Source organism: Maylandia zebra, linkage group LG22 (assembly GCF_041146795.1).
Source record: "Maylandia zebra isolate NMK-2024a linkage group LG22, Mzebra_GT3a, whole genome shotgun sequence".
Lineage (NCBI taxonomy): Eukaryota > Metazoa > Chordata > Actinopteri > Cichliformes > Cichlidae > Maylandia > Maylandia zebra.
The window spans coordinates 19,075,243-19,098,062 of NC_135187.1; the positions used below are offsets into that span (position 1 = coordinate 19,075,243).

The 22,820-nt window shown below is 40.8% G+C and overlaps 1 protein-coding gene across 3 annotated transcripts in view; it reads right to left on the bottom strand.

Moving 5' to 3' along the window:
• kcnq4 (potassium voltage-gated channel subfamily Q member 4) overlaps positions 1–22,820 on the bottom strand; it is a 52,059-nt gene that overhangs the window by 11,555 nt on the left and 17,684 nt on the right. For 2 of the 3 annotated variants that reach the window (XM_076878970.1, XM_004548065.5), the window contains exons 2-11: positions 10,769–10,859; positions 9,413–9,539; positions 8,928–9,103; positions 7,751–7,876; positions 6,973–7,083; positions 6,780–6,875; positions 6,579–6,667; positions 4,020–4,145; positions 953–1,182; positions 777–873 (exon numbers count right to left, since the gene is read on the bottom strand). In XM_076878970.1, the coding sequence (XP_076735085.1) occupies positions 777–873; positions 953–1,182; positions 4,020–4,145; positions 6,579–6,667; positions 6,780–6,875; positions 6,973–7,083; positions 7,751–7,876; positions 8,928–9,103; positions 9,413–9,539; positions 10,769–10,859 (1,269 nt within the window). The remainder of the gene's footprint in view (positions 1–776; positions 874–952; positions 1,183–4,019; positions 4,146–6,578; positions 6,668–6,779; positions 6,876–6,972; positions 7,084–7,750; positions 7,877–8,927; positions 9,104–9,412; positions 9,540–10,768; positions 10,860–22,820) is intronic. The other variant, XM_076878971.1, reaches the window with a different exon arrangement.

Below are 22,820 nucleotides of genomic sequence, written 5' to 3' on the forward strand. Positions count from 1 at the left end.
GGTGTACAGAGGAGTTCATGGTCAACTTAATGCAAGGTGTTCATGTCCTATGGCTGCAAAACAAGCCCAAGTCATCACCCCTCCACCACCATGCTTGACAGTTTGTATGAGGTGTTGGTGCTGATATGCTGCAGGTGGTTTTTGTGCATTATAGCCATATAGCCATGCAAATAAGTAACGAGACAGTGTAAAGATTTTTTTTATTATATCCTGACTCCTAGACAGAGCTGAAAGATAGTTTCTTTGTCAAATGACTGTAGTTGACTTTATATTATTTTCTTTTATTAAATAGAGAATATTTTGATGTCTAATATCAACCTGCTAAAAGTGTCATCACTAAAACTTGGCTGTAGTGCGATGGAGACAAAGGAATCAACCATAAAGCTCAATAAAAGACTATATTAGGTATGGTTTCAGTATTAAAATTATTATTTCAGTATCATTTGAGATGTTTCTAATTAAGTCACAAATTACAAAAGATCAAAAATACAACAATGGATCAGCAAATACAAGTTTTATACTTCAGCGTGGTCACTAAGAGAGGAGATGATTGAAGCATAAAAGAAATACTTGTAATAGAAGATATGTTATCCAATAAAACTCCACAGTTAAAGCTTCTGCGACAAAATACAGATAAACTAGTGTTTAAGTCTTTGATGTCAAGTACAGAAATACAATTTAAAAAATTAAGGAAGGACCTCCAAATGTTTATTTCACACTCACACAAAAAGAAAAAAACCTCAATTTCAGGAAGTACAGCTGATGGCAGGACTCACCTGACAGCTCGTATAAGCGTCTTCACTGCTGGGATCACCTCCTCCATTGTTACGTCACAGTATGGTTTGTCTTCCACGCTGTCCTCCCCGAGTCCCTCTATTAGTGCAGAGCAGCGGTGAGTTACTCAGACACATTTAAATGCAAAGAGAATAGAAAGTGTGTGTGGGCTGCTCACCATCAACAGGAGGACGCGGTTTGAGGCGCAGGGAGGTGCGGAAGCGTGTGCGGTCATTGAAGCTCCAGCTCTTTTGGACCTTTCCCGGGCTCGTGGCCTCGGGGACGTTCTCCTGGCTGGGAGAGCGGCGGACACCAGAGCTAGGGGACAACGGCGAAGCCTTGTTCCGAATAGTTTGGGATGAACGGGAATTGTTCATCCTGATCCGATCCCGAAAGCCTATTTTACCGCTGACAGCAAAGTAGAAAGAGTTAAACATATGCAGGCACTGGTATTCATTTTGGAAAACTGCAGTTTTGTCACTGATCGCAATGTCCATGCCTTTGACTTTACAGGTCACTACACCGTGTTATCCTGCGAGCTTAGGGAAGCGAGAGAAGGGCAGCCTGAGCTTGTTGGAAAGGAGTCTGTTAGTAATTGTGGAAGAACACCAAAAATGTGGCCTGTCTTTCTAAACAGTCATCACATATACAAACAGACGAAGCAAGGAGACGGACAGACATTTATATTTTGTCCCAACGAAAGACAGACTAGCTGACTTATCATGGAGGCAGTGTCCAAATGCAGCACTCTGAATTGCTAGAAACTCATTCTGCCCTGAGGATTTGTTCATTTAATGTGCCTATCACAGCACCTGAATCAGCAAAATCAAAACCCGAAACCTGATTCAAGACTTGCACTAGTGCTGGGACGGCGGAAAAATGCTCCACCTACCATCAGAAAAGCTCTCTTAATCCGTTCAACGGTGTATAAGCATCAAAATATTAGGTTCAAAGTGCAGCCATATAAAAGGTGTCTCATTAAGTACTCTATACCACTCACCACAAGTCAGCCCCATACGTGAGGTCATCTCTTTACAGTAGAAAAGCTATTTAGCAGCCATTCTCTACGGATGATTGACTCCTAACGCTGCTGTTATAGCATGCACTTGTAGTCCAACCCAACACTATGGCCACTCACATGTTCCTGTCACGGATCCATAAGGCAACACAAACATCATGCACCACGGAGCAATTTTGGCCAAGTCATTCGCTCAAGAATTTGTTTTTTACGATGATATACTCTTTGTTTTGCATGTGTTACAAGGTAGCCGGCCATTTAAATGAAAATATAAACAGCTTGGGAGTGTTGTTGGAAACCGCATTTCATTCAAGCAATGAGAAATGCTTTGGTTAGAGTAGAAGAAATGGGGGAGGTAGAGTGAAAGGAGTTTGCATGCTGCTGGGAAAGGACGTAAAATCATTTGGATCCACTGAGGACCACGAACTTTACTGAATCTTTCCACAGCCATGCAGGAATACTGCATGCAATCTAAAGTATTTGAGCACTAAAGAATACATTGTTTGCAAACTAATATGACTAATATGAACAGGAAAGTGGAAAGCATGCTTAATCGTTTAAGCAGTTTCTCCAAGAAGAGACTAAAAACTGAACTGACTAACTGAAATGAAAGCAGGAAGCAAGACTAGAGCATGACATTTATCAGACTTTTCAAAGAGTAAAAAGTCACAGATTTTTGAGGGAATACTCAATATCCTCAAAATCCTCAAAATCCATGTGTTTAACTTGTCAGAGTCGTAAATCACCCACGACTTCTGCAGTGATTTTAACACATGATTTCGTCGCTTCTTTGCCAAAACAAAAACATTCAGCTCTACATTCTCCAGCAATTACAATAAAGAAGAACTTGGAGAAATTTCCTCATATTAAAACATAGGAGAGCATGTTTTTATAATAAAGGATTCACGCAAGCATTTGTGGACCAGAACGTAGTGACTGTTTGAAGTTTCACATGGCAGCTTGTTGATTGCTTAAAACAAAATGAAATGCTGTAGCATCAGCTAACTCGTGCTACTTTAATTTAAGTGGTTACTGTTAAAAAAATTTCACATCAGAATTTTTTTTTTCCATGAACGAAACATTTAAATCACTGCACTGGCCCACAATCATTTGGGTGTTTCAGGCAAGGTAAGGAGGATGTGCCGTTAAAGGAGGATGCTAGGTATTGATCTGTGACAATTTAGCGTGCCCCGTGCACAGGCTTGTTGCCGTGGATACCTCTGCTTGCGGCCAGCGTGTATCCGGAAGAGACCCCGCTTTTTAGAGAGGAGTTGACTGGGGAGACACACAAGGCAGAGGGAGAGAGGAAGTGAGGGGAAGAGAGGAGTGGAAGAAGTGGGGGAGGATGGCGGAGAAGTTCTGGGACACAACCTGAGTACGTGTTGTTACCCGTGAGGATAAAACGCAGCAAGAAACGGAGAGAGGAGGGGTGAGGTGTAACATCTCAATAGTCCAAACAGCCTCTTCCCTTACCTTCAACTGGAAAATATATTTCTGAGAGGCAAGTTTGGATTACTGAGACACGCTCAGTTAGCAGTTAGGTGGGATCAGTTGGTGGGAAAGGGTCATGCCAGGGTAGAAGGTAATGCTTCACCTGAGTATATTCATCAAGACAGTCCATTAAACATCACGGTGGGACAGCAGCTCCTCAATAACGAGACAATCCTACCAACAAAACTTAATATTCAAAAACCTTAATGTGCTTCGCTCTCATGCATAACTCCACTGTTTACAAATTAGATAAACAGCCCTGTGTTACTTTGGTTTGAGTTTATGCTAATGAATCTATCCCAGCTATGAATGCCCTTTACTCAACAAGCACATCTCATGACTTGGAGAACAAACCTGCATGGAACTTCTGCCTTCCTGAGAACAGATGGAGGATGGATGGCATGGAAAAGATACGATGGAAATAATAGGGGAAGAAAGATGAAGACAGGAAGAGGAAACTGGTGAGTGAACAGCAAGAGGTGGTGGAAATGGCAGGAGTATGCGCTAAAGCAGACAAAGATGCAGAGAAGCAGGAGGGCCTGCAACACAGTGGTCTCAGATCACATTAGTGAAGAACTGTTAGATAAAAGGCGTACATGCAGAAAGCTCTGGAAGCAGCGTGTCTTTTGCATGTGTACACCTGCTGAGTGTATTGTTCTGTGTCTTATTGCCTACAGCAGGACTATAGGCAGACTTTTGTCACCCTGCCTGGATGTACTGTGAGGCTGTTGCGTACCTGTCCCCCGACAGGTAGGGGGAGCTGTAGGGCCGCAGCCCAGACAGCAGCGTGTGGTAGGAGTTGTGGAGAACCTTCTTGGTGTTACGCTGTCTCTGGAGGTGACTGAACAGTAGCGTCAGTTCTCTGACACCCACGTGCACAAATAAACAAAAAACACATGAACAAATGAACAAAAAGGCAACAAATGGAGGAAAAACTAACAAAAAGGCCAAATCGATGGTCCAAACGCTCAAAACAAGAGGGATACATGAAAGATCTAAGATGTAGAGTACTGTGCAAATGTCTTGAGCCAAAGCTGATTTGTTTATATTTGAAAATGGGAAATAGGTGCACAGAGATATTAAAAACACGTGCAAACATACATGGAAACACAAAATACTAGGAAAAAGGCGAGCATTCTTATCGAGTCTTTAAGCAGTCTTCAGTAGGGCTGCCACAAACGATTATTTTGATAGTCGACTAGTCAGCGATTACTTTTGCGATTAGTCGACTAATCAGATCATCATCCATTGAACATACAGCATACAGCTTATTGCACCAGCAGCATCTGCTCTTATATAACTATCATTAGCTTTCAGCTTTAAGTGTTTAAGGTATGTGCTAACTAAAAATAAAGACAAGATGATAGTTTATTAAATTTTAATGACATTTGCAGAGTGTTTCGGTGGAGTTTAATAAACTCCTTGCTATCTAAAATATAACAGGACACCGAGTAAATTCTCCAGCATCTCACACTTCTGATGATCAGCTGTCTGCTTGACGTTTATTCAGCTGTGTAAAAACTATAACTTTAATCTCATCCAAACCGATTTACTCAGGAACAAATAAAACACTGAAAAAAGCCAAACAACATTTTGAAGTTATCTAAGTGACTTATATATCATGTTTAACCTGAGTAGTGAAAGACAGCGGTGGGTTTGAAAACGATCTGCCGGGAGTCCGGTGTTCTCACGGCTCTAGTTAGCCTAGCCCCCGGCTAGCTATCGAGCTAGTGGGTAACAGATGCCTCCAAAAACGTCGGAGCGCTTTTGAAAATATGTGGTGTCTTGATAAACTGAGCAGATATTTGAGGTTTACACAGCTACATTCTCGCCTGAAAATATGTTAAACGTTTATTTTGTGACCCAGAAAGAATAATAAGAATAATATTAAAACTAACCAGCTGCCGCCATTGTTGGAAACTAAGCAGGGCCGCGATGGGCCGCGCTATGAATTCTGGGACACAGTTTCTTCTTCTTCGGGGTTTAACGGCAGCTGGCATCCTTGGACATGCAGTGCTGCCATCTTCTGTTTCAGTCCATTATTACACTCTTAAATCCTACTACTGATTCCTGCGTCTTTTGTGATCTTACAAAGCTTCAAACGACGCGTCGACTATTAAATTAGTCGTCGACGATTTTGATAGTCGACGTAATCGTGACTAGTCGACTAATCGTGGCAGCCCTAGTCTTCAGTAATATTTCTTCAGACTCCTTGAAGGACATTCAAAGCTCTTCTGTTGGCTACCTTTTGTTCGGTTCTTTGCCAGCATGATCAATAATGTTGATGTCTGGGCTCTGGGGAGGCCAATCCATGACTGATAGTGTTTCTTTGTGTGTTTTTTATGCAGGCTTGCTTTCACTCAATAGGCAATGTGTTTGTGATCACTGCAATCCTGAAAAATGAAGCCGTTACAAATCAGATGATTTCCATATGGTACTAAATCAGTGGGCTTTTTTGTGTTCATAATTCCATCAGTTTTGACACTTTTTGATCACAGATCAGATCAGACAGTGGTAGATCTAATACAACTATCTGCTACAGATAGTTGTATTAGAGCTGCCATTTGTCCACATGTTCAGTTTCTTTAAACTGATACAATTCAACCTTGGTTCTTTGTCGTCTGTTAGACACAGAAGCAGAACTGGTTCAGCGCTTTATTTCTTTTTTTTGCTTGAATGATTCGTAGGACAATGTTAAGTGGCTTAAGAAAATGAATAAATAAACAAACAAAGCATTCCTCTGATAATTGCCAGGTAACAAAACATAAAGAAATGAGGAGTAGTTCAAGACTTTGCACGGTACTGTACATGTGTGAAGAGTAAGAATCGGGCAGTGCAAGTCTGACTTAATTTAAATGTAAACAGATGCATGTGTCTCTTCATGTTTCTCAGGTTCCCCTCCTTTTAAGAAAATAAAAATTAGTCAAATTAATACATAAATGCAAAACGTAAGAAACCACTGCGTAGAAGAAAAATCTGTAAAAATAAACGAGGTGGCAGAAATCTTAAATAATAAATGGAGAGCAAATCAAAATCATTTCTGTCACTACAATCCTCAGTTTAACTGAGAGAGGGTTGCAGGTAGCAGACATGATGTGTGCAGCGATATGAACGCATGAGCAGAAACCAAACCACAAACTTCTCTACATGTTTCAGGATTTGCTTTTTGAGAAATGTTCTGATGCAACTCTCAAATCTCTGTCTGCCTTTACACTCCAACCAAACACGGCCAAAGGTGCCCGCAGATTTCTGATGGCTGAATCCACTCAGTGCTCAGCCTGGTAGGAGCGCCTACCTGAAAGAAGGCAACATGCTGTCGTAGAAGTACCAAGTAGCTGTTAGATAGGAGTGTTTGGCATCTGTTGAGTAGAGACGCCATGCAGCCTGAAGAAAAAAAAAACACAAAGCGATAAAAACAGCGAAAGTTAGCAGCCTGTGTGGTTTCCTGCTTGAGTGTGAATGAAACAGCTTTTGAGACTCTTGCTGTGGCCGTCACCTGTATCAGGTTTGCTGCAGGCATCCTCCTCTTCTCAAAGTGTTTCTGCCTGTGTTGCTCTTGAACCTTTAAGGCAAAGCCTGACCCCAAAATTCCCTGAGGGTCAAAGATCAAATTAATGTCAGGAGTGCAACTCGTGACTTTGGGCAATGCCGAAGGAGTCGCGAACTGTGAGTAAATATAGGACACTTACAGCAGGCAGGGCAAAGAAAGAGACTCCCAGAAGAGCAAAGCCGGCAGCTAGGAGCCGTCCCTGCCACGTATGAGGGGTCTTGTCACCGTAGCCAATCGTAGTTAAAGTTATCTGAGTAGAGGAAGAAATACAGATCTCGAGCTCAAAATAGAAGAGGCCTAATAAATTACCAGTTTTCAAAAACTGCACTGACATGTTGCACTGTTTCTTTTACAAAGAGCCAATTTTTTCAAGCATATATTCACGAAAGCTGAAGTTACTCCCACAAAAAAGATCTGATATGAAAGTGCACTCACTTCCACCCGTGATTTCTGTCAATTTAAAAACCACAGCAATCTTTCATGACATGTTTTGCAGTGACTAGAAATCACTGTGAATTATCTCACGCTGAACCCTCCTCTAAGACTAAGAGTGAGAAGTTTAATAGAAGCTCTGTGGATCCACGCCAAAGCTTAATGGGCTCTTCTATTGCTCTTGCTCCATTGTGGAACTCAGCCTGGCAGATTTTTTGCAGTCTTGTTGACAGTCAGACAGACAAAATGCACAGCTCACATACCTAAAGGTTTGTGAAATGCACATTCAGATAACACAACAATCACTCACCTACAACTGAGTCTTCTTTAAACAAACTGGCCAAAAACAACACATTTACCACCTCCTGAATCTTAATTTATAGATCCCATCTGGGTATACTCGAGCATTTAAATCACAGATGATAAGATGATAAAGGGATGTTTGCAAAGGGAGTCCAAATATGGGCACAGTTAGCAATACTCACAGTCCCCCACCAGAGGGAGTCTGCATAAGTGTTGAAGTCTGAGTTGATGTCTTTCTCTGCCAGGTAGACGAGGAAGGAGGCAAAGATCAGGACCAGGAAACCTATGTACCAGGCTGTGATCAACTCCTGTGAGACAGACAGTGGTATTAGTCACACCTGTCAGCAGCATCACAATCCACCACAGTCTCTGCTGTATCTCTATTATCATTATGGGCTAAAATCTCATCATAATCACATTTGGCTTCCACTTTGACTTGGCTGCTCTGACAGCTGATGCATCAATTCATCACCATTATCATCATGACAGCCGTATATAGGTGTTCTCCAACCGAATGCTGGGTGACAGGCGAGGAAGTCAGCACAACAAGGTAACAGCTAATTTGCCAGAAATGAGCAGCGAGTTTGATGTTTGAGGCCTGTGAATGTAATCAAACAACGGCTGGTCATCCATTAGAGTCACAAGATATTCCTTGACGCTGAAAGCTATTGAGATATTTATCCCATTAGTTCCCATCATGTCATCGCGGGCCTTTTAATGGCAGCCCTCAGCCTCCTCTCTGCTCTTATAATAATCCATAATGTTGCAAGTGGCTACTGTGTATTAGCTTACTTTTCATTTTCAGTGTACAACTTAATCAATGAAATGTTATTGCTTAAACATAAACCAGATAAACAGTGTTTACATGTCAGAACATGTGTATGATGAGTTTGGACAACGTACACCACCACAGTGGATTTTACATCAAACAATCACCATGCCACTGAAGTGCAAATTTCACTTTTACTTGAAAGTTTTTACCAAAGTATTACGTTAACTGTTCAGAAACTACAGACGTTGTTATACACAGCTCCCCATTTTCACAGGTTTAAAATAACTGCCAAGCTAAATGATTGTTTTTAATATGCAGATGAAATTTTGCATTTAGGGACTGAAGTGTAGATCCCAGGGGCATCATTGAAAGCCATGTTTCCTCCTTGCTTGTTCGTGGGTTTCTCCACCTCCAGTTTTGACTTCAGTAACTGAAAAGCTGCTCTGTTGTGCTGGAATTAAGAAACTGATTTGGCCATTGTTTGATTTGAAAAACTCTTATTTAAGCTACTTTTGAAAATCTTACTTTGTGTCACCACCCAAAAACATAGGGACCTAACTGCATATTTATCAGCCTCTCATTCCCACCTTGCTGTGAGCATACACCACGGAGCCCAGAAGTTTCCAGGTGCCTCCTCGTCGGTCCATGCGTACCATACGCAAAATCTGAAGAAAACGCATGCTGCGCAGGGCGGACGTAGCAAAGATGTTGCCCTGCGTGCCTGCTGCAATCACTCCCAGTGACGCCACGAACACAATGAAGTCTAGAGAGAAGATGTTCACATCATGACAAAGAAAGAAACAGCACCCGAGGGATACTTTTATATGAATACATTAATAGTTTCACATATTTTCCAGCGACGTGGCGCAGGCTTATTTCAGTGTTACATAATGTAGCTATTATAGAGGCAATTCCCATAAGAGGAGAAACATCCCTTACAGGCTCCTTCTGTGAATTATGAAATTTCACCCCCTCTTAATGCCATAAATGTCAGTGGTTCCAACTTTAAGCTGCTTTTTCAGCACCAAATCAGTAGAAAACAGGTGGAAAACACAAATAAACACACTCTAACCTATGACACAAAAAGGCTTCCTGGCAAATTTCAGTCGTCCTTTCCATCCTCGGTATCTGCAGCAACATCCGGCTGCCCAAACCCTGATGAAGTACTCCAAGCCAAACACCACGATCATAACAAATTCCTGCAAGCGACACACACAGAGTGAAAGAGGGGTCAGTTATGTTTGTTCAACTAATCATCATTTTACAGGGTTCCCATTAAATTGTTAAACCAGTGTCACGCTCACCAACTGCCTCCCAAACAGAGCTGTCTATTTTATTTAAAGTAGCAATCTGGTGTTTATCTGCCCAACGTCTATCAAGTTGCCAGTGATCCATTTTGGATCATGGTTATGTTCAGCTTGTGTTGTAGCCACACGCTAAACGCCTTTTTCGGAAAAAGGACCATGTTACCTTTCAAGTGAACTCAACACAGCCTCTATGTTGAGAGACCACAAAGAAAAACAAAAGGAAAAATATCAGTGCTGTGGAAAGGATCATGGTAACATGAAAAGTACACAATATGTCACACTGCATGTGATGAACATCTAGCTGGGAAGTATATTTTACATTTTTTTAAAGTAACACATGAACTAATGTGAATCTTCATAACATGATTTACATTCCCTGCACTCTGTTTATTAAACCTTTCCCATGATATCATTTTAAAGGTCTTAGCAGAGAGAGAAAAACCGTAGCCAGGGACATTCGTGTCATGTGTTCAGTTTCTAAACTGAAAATTTAACAGCTTTAGAGTTCTGACTCAAGTCAAACCATTTTCCACGCGTCTTTCCTGCTTTCAGGTTTCTGGACCGTGCAGACAGTTTATAATGCGCTGAACCAATCTGTCATTAGAGCAAATGTTCATGTAAGTAAAATCCACTAATGGGTGATTGTCTGCTAATGGCCAGGTGATTGATCGAAAGAGTGAAGGGAGGGAATGTGGAAGTGAAGAGTACTACCATTAAATAACACGTTATGAAGCGCAAGGTGGGAAGAGAGAGGGGGAAAAGGTGGCTGAGAGAGGACGAGTCAGGTTAGGAAGGAGGAAAAGGGTGTCCATTACCTTTCACTAAAGCAGCTGAAGTACAGAGGAAGAGAGGGGATTAAGGGATAGCTATTAGGATTAGTGCATCATGTCTGTGATTTCCTGCGCAGTCAACAACACCTGAATCCTCCCACCTGCTTACATGGCTATCTGCGCCGCTAACGGTAAAGAAAAGCACATACGCAAGCACGCATGGATGGACTGCAGCAAGTGAGACGGCATGCATGCAAGGACAGCGTGTGACGATGTGCACTGGAGCTGCCATAAATGTGTTTGTATAAGTATAAACAAGAGGGCAAACTAGAGGGAAGAAGGGGGTCCTACCAGGATGAAGAGACCTTGGTTTGCGGCTTTCTGGTGTTCGGGGATGGTGGAGAACACGGACAGCACTAAGCAGCTGAACACCAGAAGAAAACTGAAACACACACAAAAACACACCAGTTACACACACAGTTCATTACATATATTGTTTAGTCTCTGCATGATTAACCGCTAACACAAAAAATTACTGCACACAAAGCAGGAAAACACTTGCTGATCTGTAACACAATGCAAACGGTCATATTCAGTGAGTAGGACAAAAATCACTCTAATGGAACCAAGTTTGTTTGTTTTTTGCATAAATTGTCAGGCCATTCAACTGCCACCTTATTACGTACCCTGATTTAACTGTTCATTACTGCAAATATCTAATGAGCAGCAATGGCAGCAACTCTGTGCACAACCGTCTCTAGGGTTTACTGACAATGGTTTGAAGAAGAGAAAATATCCAATGAGCAGCAGTTCTCTGAGTGAAAAAAAAACCTTGTTGATGTCAGAGGTCAGAGGAAAAGGGGCAGACTGCTTTGATAGGAAGGCAACAGTAACTAAAGATATACAGAACATCTCTAAATACACAGATTAGCTAGAGCAGCAGAAGACTGCACCCAGTCCTGGGAGCTAAGCTGAGGTTACAATTTGCATGGACTCACCAAAATATCCCCCTGGCAAGTGAGTATATAAAAGTTATAAATAAATAAATGTTTAAATTTTATTTCATTTTCATATTTAATTGTATTTTTATTTTTATTATCAAAAAATAAAAATGTGGTCCACATACAAGCCAGAAACTATTTCATTCTGTTGTGAAACATCCTGAATAACTCTGCGAACGATCAATGAAATCAATAAAACAGCTAAACATAAATCAGAAGACAAGAAAACCAGCCGCAATCACTTGATCTTCTGAGTGTGGTTTGTGTATCAGAAGTACTGCTTATTCCTGCCATAAACCTTTATTGTGACATGCTAATGATATTTTAGTCTCGCTCTCCACTCGCAGCACATATAACATCACAGTTATATATATAATCATATATAATCATCAGGAGTATATATATGATTATAATAATATAATAAAAATTCAGAAGGGTTGGTCTAATGGCACATGGATAATATAATTATTATTATTATGGCTAAAATAATAAAATAAATAATCTAAAATAATCTTTTAGATTAGGACAATAGCAAATGGAAACCTGCGGTTCAGCTAGGAAAAAAACTTCGCCCCACAGAAGTAATGGCCACTTGAGCTCAAGAACTCCCCTGAAATTAAACACAACATAAATTCTGACTGATTCTGTCTCATGCTTAAGCCGCTCTCATCTTTATATAAGCACTTAATTTTTTTCAGTGTCTCTGCAGATGTGGGAAGTCAGAATTTCCATCATTAAGTTCAGGACAACTGTTAGGGAACATTTTAAAATGCCGAATCTATTATCACAGTTCTCACATGCAGACATTAGCTGTTAACAACAAAATATTTGATGCCATTCAACAATATTTTCCTCACTACGCACAGGGCATCAACTCTAATTTCATGTTAGTGTGTTTCTGGAATTGCGTGGGGCCTAAAAGAGGAAAACACTGGCACTACTGCACCTCGCTGTCCCACTTAACAGGTGGAAAAAGTTATTGCTAGATTCAGTGTAAGTGCGATTAAAGGAGGCTCAGCATGCTGATTATGTTAGAAAATAATGTATATTTTTATTTTCATTATCCGTTAATGATGTTATTGTATTTATATATATATAATTGGTTCCTCAAGAGAGCTACAATGAATTTATTTAATCGCATATTCTCGGTGAGACTAAAAACTAACTGTCAGACAACCACAAGAACTTCATTACCCACACCGAGATTACCTCAACAATGGTAAGATTATCACAGATCACCCCAATAGCGTGATGGAGCTCAGCTGCTTTGCTTTTGGCTTTAACCACATACTGCAACTCCGCAGCTCCACAACATGATCCACAGCACAATAACAGTGAACATGGAAGGACCATTTGAGAACAAAGTGGGTAAAAGATACAGCAAAAAAGAGCTGAGAGAAATGAACAAACACACAACCACTCCCTGGCTGCCCTTTGTGCCATTTGAAATCTAGAACAACAAGGCAGGATTATCCAGGTGGCAGCTGCTGGTCCAGCTGGTCAACATGTCACAGCCCAAAGTTAGAGAACACTTGCTGGACCCGAAACCAGTTCTCAAAGCCTCGCACAATGGTGCCCTTTATCTTCAGTAATACGATCAACAAGTCTCTAACTGGGCTAATGTGTGAGAAATGAAATGCATTTAAAGCGTTTGCATTAAAAAGCTGCTTTGCAAAAAAGCAGCAGGTCAGCTGAACTGAGAAGCACACAAAGCCTGATCTGTATACCGTTTCCACTGAGAAATGTTCCACTGGGAAAGAGGACAACAGCCATGTGAAACAAAAACAAAAAGAAATTGGAAACCTATTTATGTTCAGCAGAAGAAGAAACGATAAGAAAGACCTGATTTGTCTCAGTCCATCACCATCTCTTGGGTTCACATGAAGTGTAAGAAAAATAAAAATAACAGGCAGGAGCAAGAATAAATGAGTAGATCTTTTTTGTGACCTCTTGACTGATTGATCAGGAAAAACTAACAAATGTCCAGGGAAGACAGCACAGATAGACAGGAGGCAATATGTGGATTTATTTCTTTGGTCATGATGTGAAGAAATAGATCTACATGTTTTTTAAGGGGGAAATAATCATTCAAACAGCATGTGTGACGCCAGGTTGTAAAGAATATACAGCTGAGAATATACAGCTGCACATAGTCATTCATTACTATATTAAAAAGCTGTAGCAAGTCGACGTAAATGAGGCTACATTGACATGTGCATGGGTATATTTTTAAATGGGGGCTTTCTGCTTTTACTCTTTAAATCAAATGCACACAAACACCGTCTAAAACACATCTCCCTCCACACGAAAACTTTAAAAACTACATCAAGCGCTGCCAAGACCACGCCAAAGCGACTGTATGTATATAACTGTAGGCCAATCAGAAGCCTGGGAGGAAATCAATTACTAGGTGAGCAAAGCTGGAGCAGAAGAAGTGAGTGTTTGCAATGATGTTGTACTATTTCTCAAAATAGTGTGAACGGGTTAAAAATATGGTCTATACTAAAAAGTAAATTAAGTGTGTGAAAGTGTTGAAAGAGTATGTTTCATTGGAAATAATTTATCTGAATTTCAGGAGCAGGACCACACATTCATCCTTTTGGCGTTCTGTCGGCTTTTCCTCGCTCCCTTTTTCAATTCATTCACCTCTCATTAGTGCATGCGGATCGGCCCGGCCCAATGCTACTCCCCTCTGAGGCCTTTCCCCAAAACCGCAGGCTCAATTCATGCACACGCCTCCTACAAATGAGGATGTGGTCCCAGCTACTGAAAAGTTATTTAAGACAAGTGAAAAGACCACATTTGGAACATGACGACAGATGAAGAGGAACTTATTAAAATCAGACAAAAAGGGTGGCTAAGTACTGCTTTAAAGGGCTACTATAACCCCACAGCAAGAAGGTCCTGAGTTCAATTCCACCATCAGGCCGGGGTCTTTCTGTGTGGAGTTTGCATGTTCTCCCCGTGCTTGCGTGGGTTCCCTCCGGGTACTCCGGCTTCCTCCCACCATCCAAAGACATGCAGCTTGAGGGGATATGTTAATTGGATAATCCAAATAATGAGTACGAATGGTTGTCTGTCCCTGTGTGTTGGCCCTGTGACAGACTGGCGACCTGTCCAGGGTGTACCCCGCCTCTCGCCCTATGACAGCTGGAATAGGCTCCAGCGCCCCCTGCGACCCTGAAAAGAATAAGCGGAAGCGAATGGATGGATGGATGGATTAAATATAATAAATATAATACGTTAAATATAATGGAAAGTATATAATAAGTATATACTTCCCAATTATTAATAAGTACATAATAACTAAATATATTTTACAAATTTACAAAATGTTAATAAATTATAGAGACTGGCTGATTTTTAGGAATTTTAAGACCGATACTGACACCAATATTAGGTGATTTAAAACTCTGATATTCCAATATATCGGCTGATTTTCTTTCTTTTTTTACACTATGCAACCCCAACACTCGTAACACGGTTTATGGGTTATCTCTCATTTCTTCTTTTCTTTTTTCTTTTTCACTTATTGGCCATTAGAAATTTCAATATAAAAACAGCCAATTATCAGCCGATAATATTAGCCTTCATTATCAATTAAGCTGATTAAAATCCAGCAGTAAAGATTTAGTTGATCTGAATGGTCTAACTCGTGCTCTCGTAAAAAAAAAAAAAAAAAACACGTCTCACTTTCACTCTTCTCAACTGAATGTGAGATGTGAGTCAGTGAGCAACTTCTCAGACTGTTTTTGTTTTGTCTGCCTGCCCAGCCACAGTTTCCCAATAGTGAGACAAATAGAAAGACAGAGCAGATCTTAGACAGCTAGAAAGACATCGGACACCACGCGTGAATAAACAGACACCTCCTAATTACCATTGTATATTTTTTAGCCCACCGAGGCGTAAACAGTGCTCCAGCCACAGAAGGGATAGTTTGAAAAATACACTGAGATGACTCTCGGCAAACAATGCATTTTGGTCATTCATCAGCTGAGCAATGTGCTGACTAAACCCTCTCCTTCCTCTCCAATTAACTCAAAGCGTTGTGTGTAATACGGTGAGGAGGAGATTCGTTGGAGCAGCATTTCAGGGGGGTTCATTGACTTGTGCTTTATGACAGGAAACAAGTTAGAGCACAGACAGCGGGATCGACAGCTTGACTTTTACAAAATGCAGACACAACATTCCCGTAGAAACACAACTCTGCATTTACCTGAATACAATACTATCCCTTGCATACAGCAATTTCTATACAGTTCAATGAGTCATCGTATCCGTTTCTGCAACTAGACTGCATATTTATAAAATCTACTTCCGCTATGATGCAACAAACCCTTCAAAACTCATCTCATCCTGTTCACAAGCCACAGATGAGCATTAATATCAGCCAAACGTACATGTAGCATTAAAAGACCAAAGTAGATTTTATATCAAACAGTCGTTTGATTTGAAGCACAAAGTGCAGAATTTGAGCTTTAATTCCACACATGTTTAATAAAAGTATTTCATTAACTATTCATGAAATACAGGCTCCAAATTGTTTGATTCAAAATCCACGGTGGTGCTGCAGAGAGGTAAAGTTACATAAATGGTGTGGACATTATCACATTTTCTCCAGTATGTTGGATATGTACCCTTATCTGTCACAACATTAAAACAAAATGTCAAGGAGGTCTCCCCTTGTGCTGCCAAAAATAGCTCTGACCAATCAGGGCCTGGGTGTAGAGCCTCCGTAGGTCAAGATCGCATCAACATCTGGGGTGAAGACCTCAAGTGCTCCTCAATGATACTCCTGAGTATTTCTGTTCTAACGGGGGAGGCTGCTGCCTTCGGGGAGTGCTGTTGCCATGCAGAACTCTGCTCTGCGTCTAATATATACATTAACCCTATGACCCCAGGTTTCCCAGCAGAGCATTGTAATGAGTGAATAAATGTTATTTATTCACTTCACCTATAAGGAGTGTGCCTGATTGGTGCAAATGTCAGAGGAAAATAAGATCCTAAAATCACTAAGCACAAAGTGTTACTCCCCCTTTCAGTTTCCCTCCATTTTTTCTGACCACCAACCCCACTTAGCTCCTTGGCTCAAATAAAAACAAAAATCCTTTGAAATAATTCACTGATATATTGTTTATTACTAATACAAATAACAAAGCAATTTGGATGACAATGCTGACTAGTGCTTGGGAAAATATAATATGCCCAAATTCAGTCAAAGAGACCACTGATACTGCATAATATCCAGATTTTTAAAGTTATCTGACATGTATGATGACCTTTTTCATTGCCTTCACTTTTACGTTCTGTTACGGCTCTTCTATATATTTAAGAGGCCTGTTAAGATCCACCAAGTAGACGCATTTGCTTCTTTCTACTTATGAACATTAAGATATAAATGCATAATCAAGCAAAATAGACGAGCAGACAGTTAGGCCACGCATGATGAATATCGAGAGGGAGTCACATTTCTGCTGAAGGCACATTTCTCCATCCACCCCAGCATCACCACACACCATCACGCCCTCCCTTTCAGGGAAATGTCAATTAAGAGCAAAGCATCAGTTGAAATCCACCAATTCAGCATGGTTGGCCTCATGGGACACTGAAAGAAAATTGACTCAGCTTTGACTTTAACCTGCCTCAATAAAGTACCCTTATATTGAGGTTATTTTTTTAAAGAGATTCAAAATGGATTTAGATGTAAGAATTTTGAGAAGAAAGAACAGAAATGTCAGAGTAAAAATGCTCTTTTGAGGTCGGCATTAAAGATATAATGTTTTTTATGAGGTAGAGATCAAAGTGCCGTTGCTTTACATATTCAGCACAGGATGATGACAGGCCCGGGTGACCTCAGAGGAAAAGAAGGTTAAAAGCACATTATAAATAAACATACATCCAGTCCTGTGAAAAAGAAAGTTTTCACAGCACTCTGTGCAGTCCTGTACAGCCCATGATTCAGTAGCTTATAAAACCACCTTTGGCAGCACTAACTTGAAGTAATTATTTTTTGTTTGACTCTCACATCGTTGTGGAGGAATTTTGGCCCAGCCTTATTTACAAACCTTCAGTTCATTGAGGATTGCAGGCATTTGATTATGCACAGCTCTCTTAAGCTCCCACTACAGCTTTTCAATCAGGTTGAGGTATGGACGTTTACTGGGCCTTTGCAGCTCCTTGATTCTTGTATTTTTCAGACATCCAGCTGGAGATTTGCTGCTCTGCTTGAGAGCGTTATCCTGTCGCATGACCCACATTTGACTTGTGTTCTTCGAGGTCTTGGTTGACTCAGGTCATGTGGCTACTTCCACCATCATTGTGACACTTGATGTGTTTGTGCTAATATGCGGTTTTCTCCTAACTTGGTGCTGTACAGTATGGCCAAACATCTTCACTTTGGTCTCATCTGTCCAAAGCGCATTGCTCCAGAAGTCTTGTGGCTTGTCCAGATGCAGCTTTGCAAACCTAGGCTAAGGTTTCCTCCTGGCAACTCTTCCAAACAACCCATTCTTGTGCAGCCTTTCTCTAATGGTACCATCGTCAACTTTAACATTTACCATGACGACTGAGGCGGGGAGATTCTGAAATGTAGCTCTTGGGTTTTTTGCAGACTTTGGGGTGACTTTACTGGGACGCCCAATCATGGGTAGACTGACTTATATGTTTCTGCTGTGGATGATCAAAGTGTTTGGATGGCCTATCTATCTGAGATTGCTGCTGATGTCGTTCCTGCTTGGCACTGTGTTAACACACACATGAATGCTCCAGACAAGAAGCCTGCCAAGACTTCCGCTTTTATAGCGATGCTCACACTTATTATTTATCAGTTAATCAAGTGGATTTGATTAGCAACACATGGTTGTTACTTAATTCCTATAGTGAGTGTGTACTTAATTGTTTTCCACAGGACTGCAAATGTGTCCTGTGAAAACTTTCTTTTTCATATGAGTGTAGATGTTTCACATCAAAAAGATTGCCATGATGTAATAAATACAATACATTATGTAAGTGAGCCACTCAATAAGTTTACTGAAAGGCTGTCTGCTCAAAGGCTTAGTAATTGCCCCAGAAGTTTATAAAAAGAATAATGCATGCTCTGCTTTGTACAGAGAATATCTGACTTTTCTCCAACATCCAAGAGTGTAATTTGTCTCGTGGACACGGTGGAGAATCAAGAAAAATGCAAGCACAGTAAGAGAGGGAGAGATAGAGAGACCAAGAGAGAAAGAGAAGCATCTCTATGCTGAAACTCTAAAGATCCGTAATACAGACCACAAGCCTCTGTATGTATAAAGTGCACAGAATTTGGCTCTGGGCCTTTAGACCTCCAGAGGGTCATTGGTCTGCTGTTGGGGCAGACAACAAATGAATGTTCGGCAGCTCGCAGAGCAGGAAGATTGCTTTTAATGGAAGCTAGGCAAGGTGCTTTTACTGCTGTTTTCCTGTAAGCATACATAAGTGAAAAAGGAGTTCTCACATTACTTCAGCCGGCCTGTGAGTACGCTGAAGTGAGATAAAAAGGTGTTACCAGCTCTAATAAACATACATCAAATTGTGTATTGTTTCATTACACTGTGTGTGCATGTTAGCACTCTATGCGTACACCAGCCAGTATACCAGGTCGAGAGAAACAGAGCTGGATTGTGGGAAAATGCAGGTTTGATTCAATCACGACTTGGTGATAAAGCAGCTATCAGTTACAGAAAACAGAGGAGGGGGAGGACGAGGAGGCGGCAGTACAGAAGACAGAGAAAGAAAAAGAGATAATGTAGTCTTTATTTTCACCATATATTTATAAGAATTAGGTATCAAGTACCTAAAGTGAAAGTGAAAAATAGTTCCACAATTTCAGTCAGTGAAGGGAAAGAAGTTAAAGAGAAGCAGGAGAATAAGAGCAGGTGAATATGGACATAAACCGAAAGGGCCATGGGGTCAAGTCATAGTACCTATTACTGTACATGTGTGTGTCTGCGTGTTTGTGTGGACGGCGCCGGCCTGGATCCCTGAGGCTCTGACGACGACTCTCAGGCATTGACCTGCAATCTGTGCACATGCTCCAGGTGCACAAACACAAATAACAGCACGGTCCAATTATTGAACACACACTTGCAGTGACACCTTCTGCAAGGGCACGCACTGGCAAACATATAGACCGGCTTGAACAAATGCTCAGAAAAGCTCGGTTGGAACGAGAGATTTATTTATAGTCTGACAAACACATCAGAATCTATGTCAAATGCCACTGTGGCAATTTAGCATATCACAGTTACACGTAATGGGGACACAAAAAGAAAACTACAATAAACAGTTCTAGACTTTCATTGGACTAACGAGCTGTGCCTGGAGAGGAAAAAGGTGAAGCAGCAGGGAGTGAAAAGGAGGAGGAAGCGTGTCGTCAGCAGAGAAAAAGAAGAGGGAGAGACTGGAGAAAGGTGGAAACGGTAGAAAGATATTAATAGCATTTCACTCTCCTTAAATAGCGACTGCAGGGAAAATGTGCGCAGGTTGGCTGCACGGCACCAAGCAGGCCAGCCTCCGGGCCTATTGGTTACCCCACCCCTTCCCCCTACTCCTACTCCTTCTGGGACAGCAAACTTTTTAAGGCAAAAAAAAAAAATGCAAACAAATGAGATGAAATGTGCTTTTTCACAAGAAAAGAAGCTGACTGAGCAATTCATAGGTTCTTGTACTGGCACACCAGGAAAGGCGGGAGCTGATGTGTGTGGTGGCAGCAGTGGGGGTGTGTGTGTGTGGGGGGGGGACATAAGTGTCTTGTGCAGGAACAAGAGGAACACGTTTGTTTTCCTCTGAATGCTACAACCTACAGGAATATTAGACTAGATAAATTATTTACATCTTGAGAGGTCAAGAGAGAAGCGCTGCTGTGCAACCTTGGCAGCTTGCATCACGAGATGTGGCGCTACCTGACACTTGTGCCCAAACAGTTTGTTTTACATACGCAGGCTCCTGCTGCACGTTCTCATTACGTTCTCTCTCAGTCGCAGGCCAAGCCTGCTGCAAAGCCAGACAATCAAACGTAGTCACCAAAGAGCCACTGACTGCCACGCTGTTCCACTGTCTGTCCACAGATGATGAATTTTAAACAGAGTGCCAATTAGACTGATACATTTTCCCTGCTGGGGAATGTCACTCCCAGTCACAGCAGCCTTAAAAGTATCTGCCAGCCACACATATACACACACACACATACACACAATTAATGTGACATCACAGTGTAATCGAGTCCTTTGTTCCTTGCTTTTGATTCATTGACACTATTCGTTTAGGTGCAGGAAGAACAGAAAGCTTCTTCCGTTCCCTGGATGTTTGCTCCAGGCTCTCACTGACTGTGAACATGAAATTTAGCTTAAAGGATTATTGAAAATAACAGTGCACTTTTAAAAGGCCACATTTCTTTAATGGTTTTACTGTGTGTCTGAATATCAGTAACATAATGGTTTCAGTGACTCTCCACCAGAGCATCAGGTCTAATTTGTTGGTTTTTTTAAATCCACAAATTCCAAGGGACATTTCCAATATTTATTTAGTTGGTTTTCCAACAATTTATACTTCTAAGACATATTTTCAAACCTTATCATTTTGAAAACACTTGACTTTAAACTCCCTTGTCTATTTTTCTCCACTTTTTTTCCATTACTGTCAGGATTAAAGTTGAAATATGAGCTTAAGACTGTGCACCTCTTAAAACCACAGCAGATATCCATCCCAGCAACAGTCGGTTTAAAATGTTTTAATCTTTGGCAGGCAAATTTTCCCTTTTTGTTTTCAACTTCAGTCCAAAACCTTGAGTTAAAGAACTCATAAAGGTACTAATAAACATGTCAGTTTTAAGAAAGGCCTAAGCAAACAGGTGAATGTGGTCTTACAGCGGATCCGGAGATGCTGGAGTTGCACACAAGCTGTCCTTTGGCTGCACAGCTTGAAGGTCCAGTTTATGGCATTAGTGAGACAGGTCTCTCACTCCAATTTGTCATTTTTCGACATGCACGGTCACGTGTGTGAAACGGCAACTTTGATCCTAAACCTGAACCTTTTCCTAAAATGACCAAAGTATGTTTTAGTACCCACATCTAACCAGTCAGTGAAAGTAAAACTGAAACAAATTAGCAAGTGACATAATAAAAGCACACAATATGTAAAAACACACAGTCCCACTTTAACCTCATGGGTGACTTTTAAAAAATATTTTTTCCTTTGTTACTTTGACCAGCGAGCAACACTTTGATTAACTGATCATTTCATGGACATTCAGTAGAAGTCTAGCAATCTTCACATAAATATCGAGGACATGACCCTTGTGGTGTCAGTGGCTGCTCTGACCTTGACATTATGTGAAGACCTTACTGAAACATGTAACAGTTACATTTGAATGAATTGGAATGGCTTGGTTTCAATTTAATGCTCCTAGTTTTTCATTCCTGTTATTATTCTACTATGCTGAGTATTATTTCTGGTTGCATATGAGTTGATGGAGTTTGTTTAGTTCCCTCAGATTTTCCTCTTCGTCTTTCTGTGCAGGAGCTTTTTTTCTGTTCAAGGAAGATGTGAACATGCTCCAGAAAAGCCATCATCTTCTCTTCAAGTTGAAAACTGACTCAGACCAGTCAAATGAAAATCTGAATTTTTTGGGGGGATAATATGGACACCACATTATCCAAACTAAAGAGGAGAGGAACAGTTTAGCTTGTTATCAGCACACAATTCAAAGGCCTGCATCTCTGATTGTATAGGGGTACACTAGTGCCTATTAAATTGGCAGCTTTTATTTGGAAAGACAGATGCTGAAAAGTCACATGCAAGTATATACAACACATGCTCCCATCCAGATGATGTCTTATTCAGGGAAGGCCTTGCATATTTCAGCAAGACAATGCTAAACTGCATGCTGCATTTATTACAGAAGCATGGCTTTTGGTTTTCCTTTTTCAAATGTGAATTAAATAAAGTTTAATGAGATTTGCACATAATTGCCTCTGTTTTTATTTATATTTTATACAGCATCCACACATTTCTAGAATTGGGCTTGTAGCTCAATGACATTTAAAGAAATTTCAGTGTACTCAGAAGAATCCAGCAATGTGAACAGAAAGTAAATAAAATTAAAGCCTCCTTTAAACACCAGTTATTCCACTCTTGCACCCGAGAGAGATACTGAGCTGAAGAGCGAGGGAGGACAGAAAGTGCAAAGAGACGGGAAAAAGAGGCAGCAAACACAAAGGTAGGGGACATAACCCTGCTTATTGTTGGTGTTGCTGCTTTTATCTACTCTGTATGCTTATTTGCATTATCAGCAATGATTCACTAAACAAATTGATTTAAGAACTATAATTAAGCACCACCGTAATCTGTCTTGATGCAATCATCTTACACTTTTATATCTG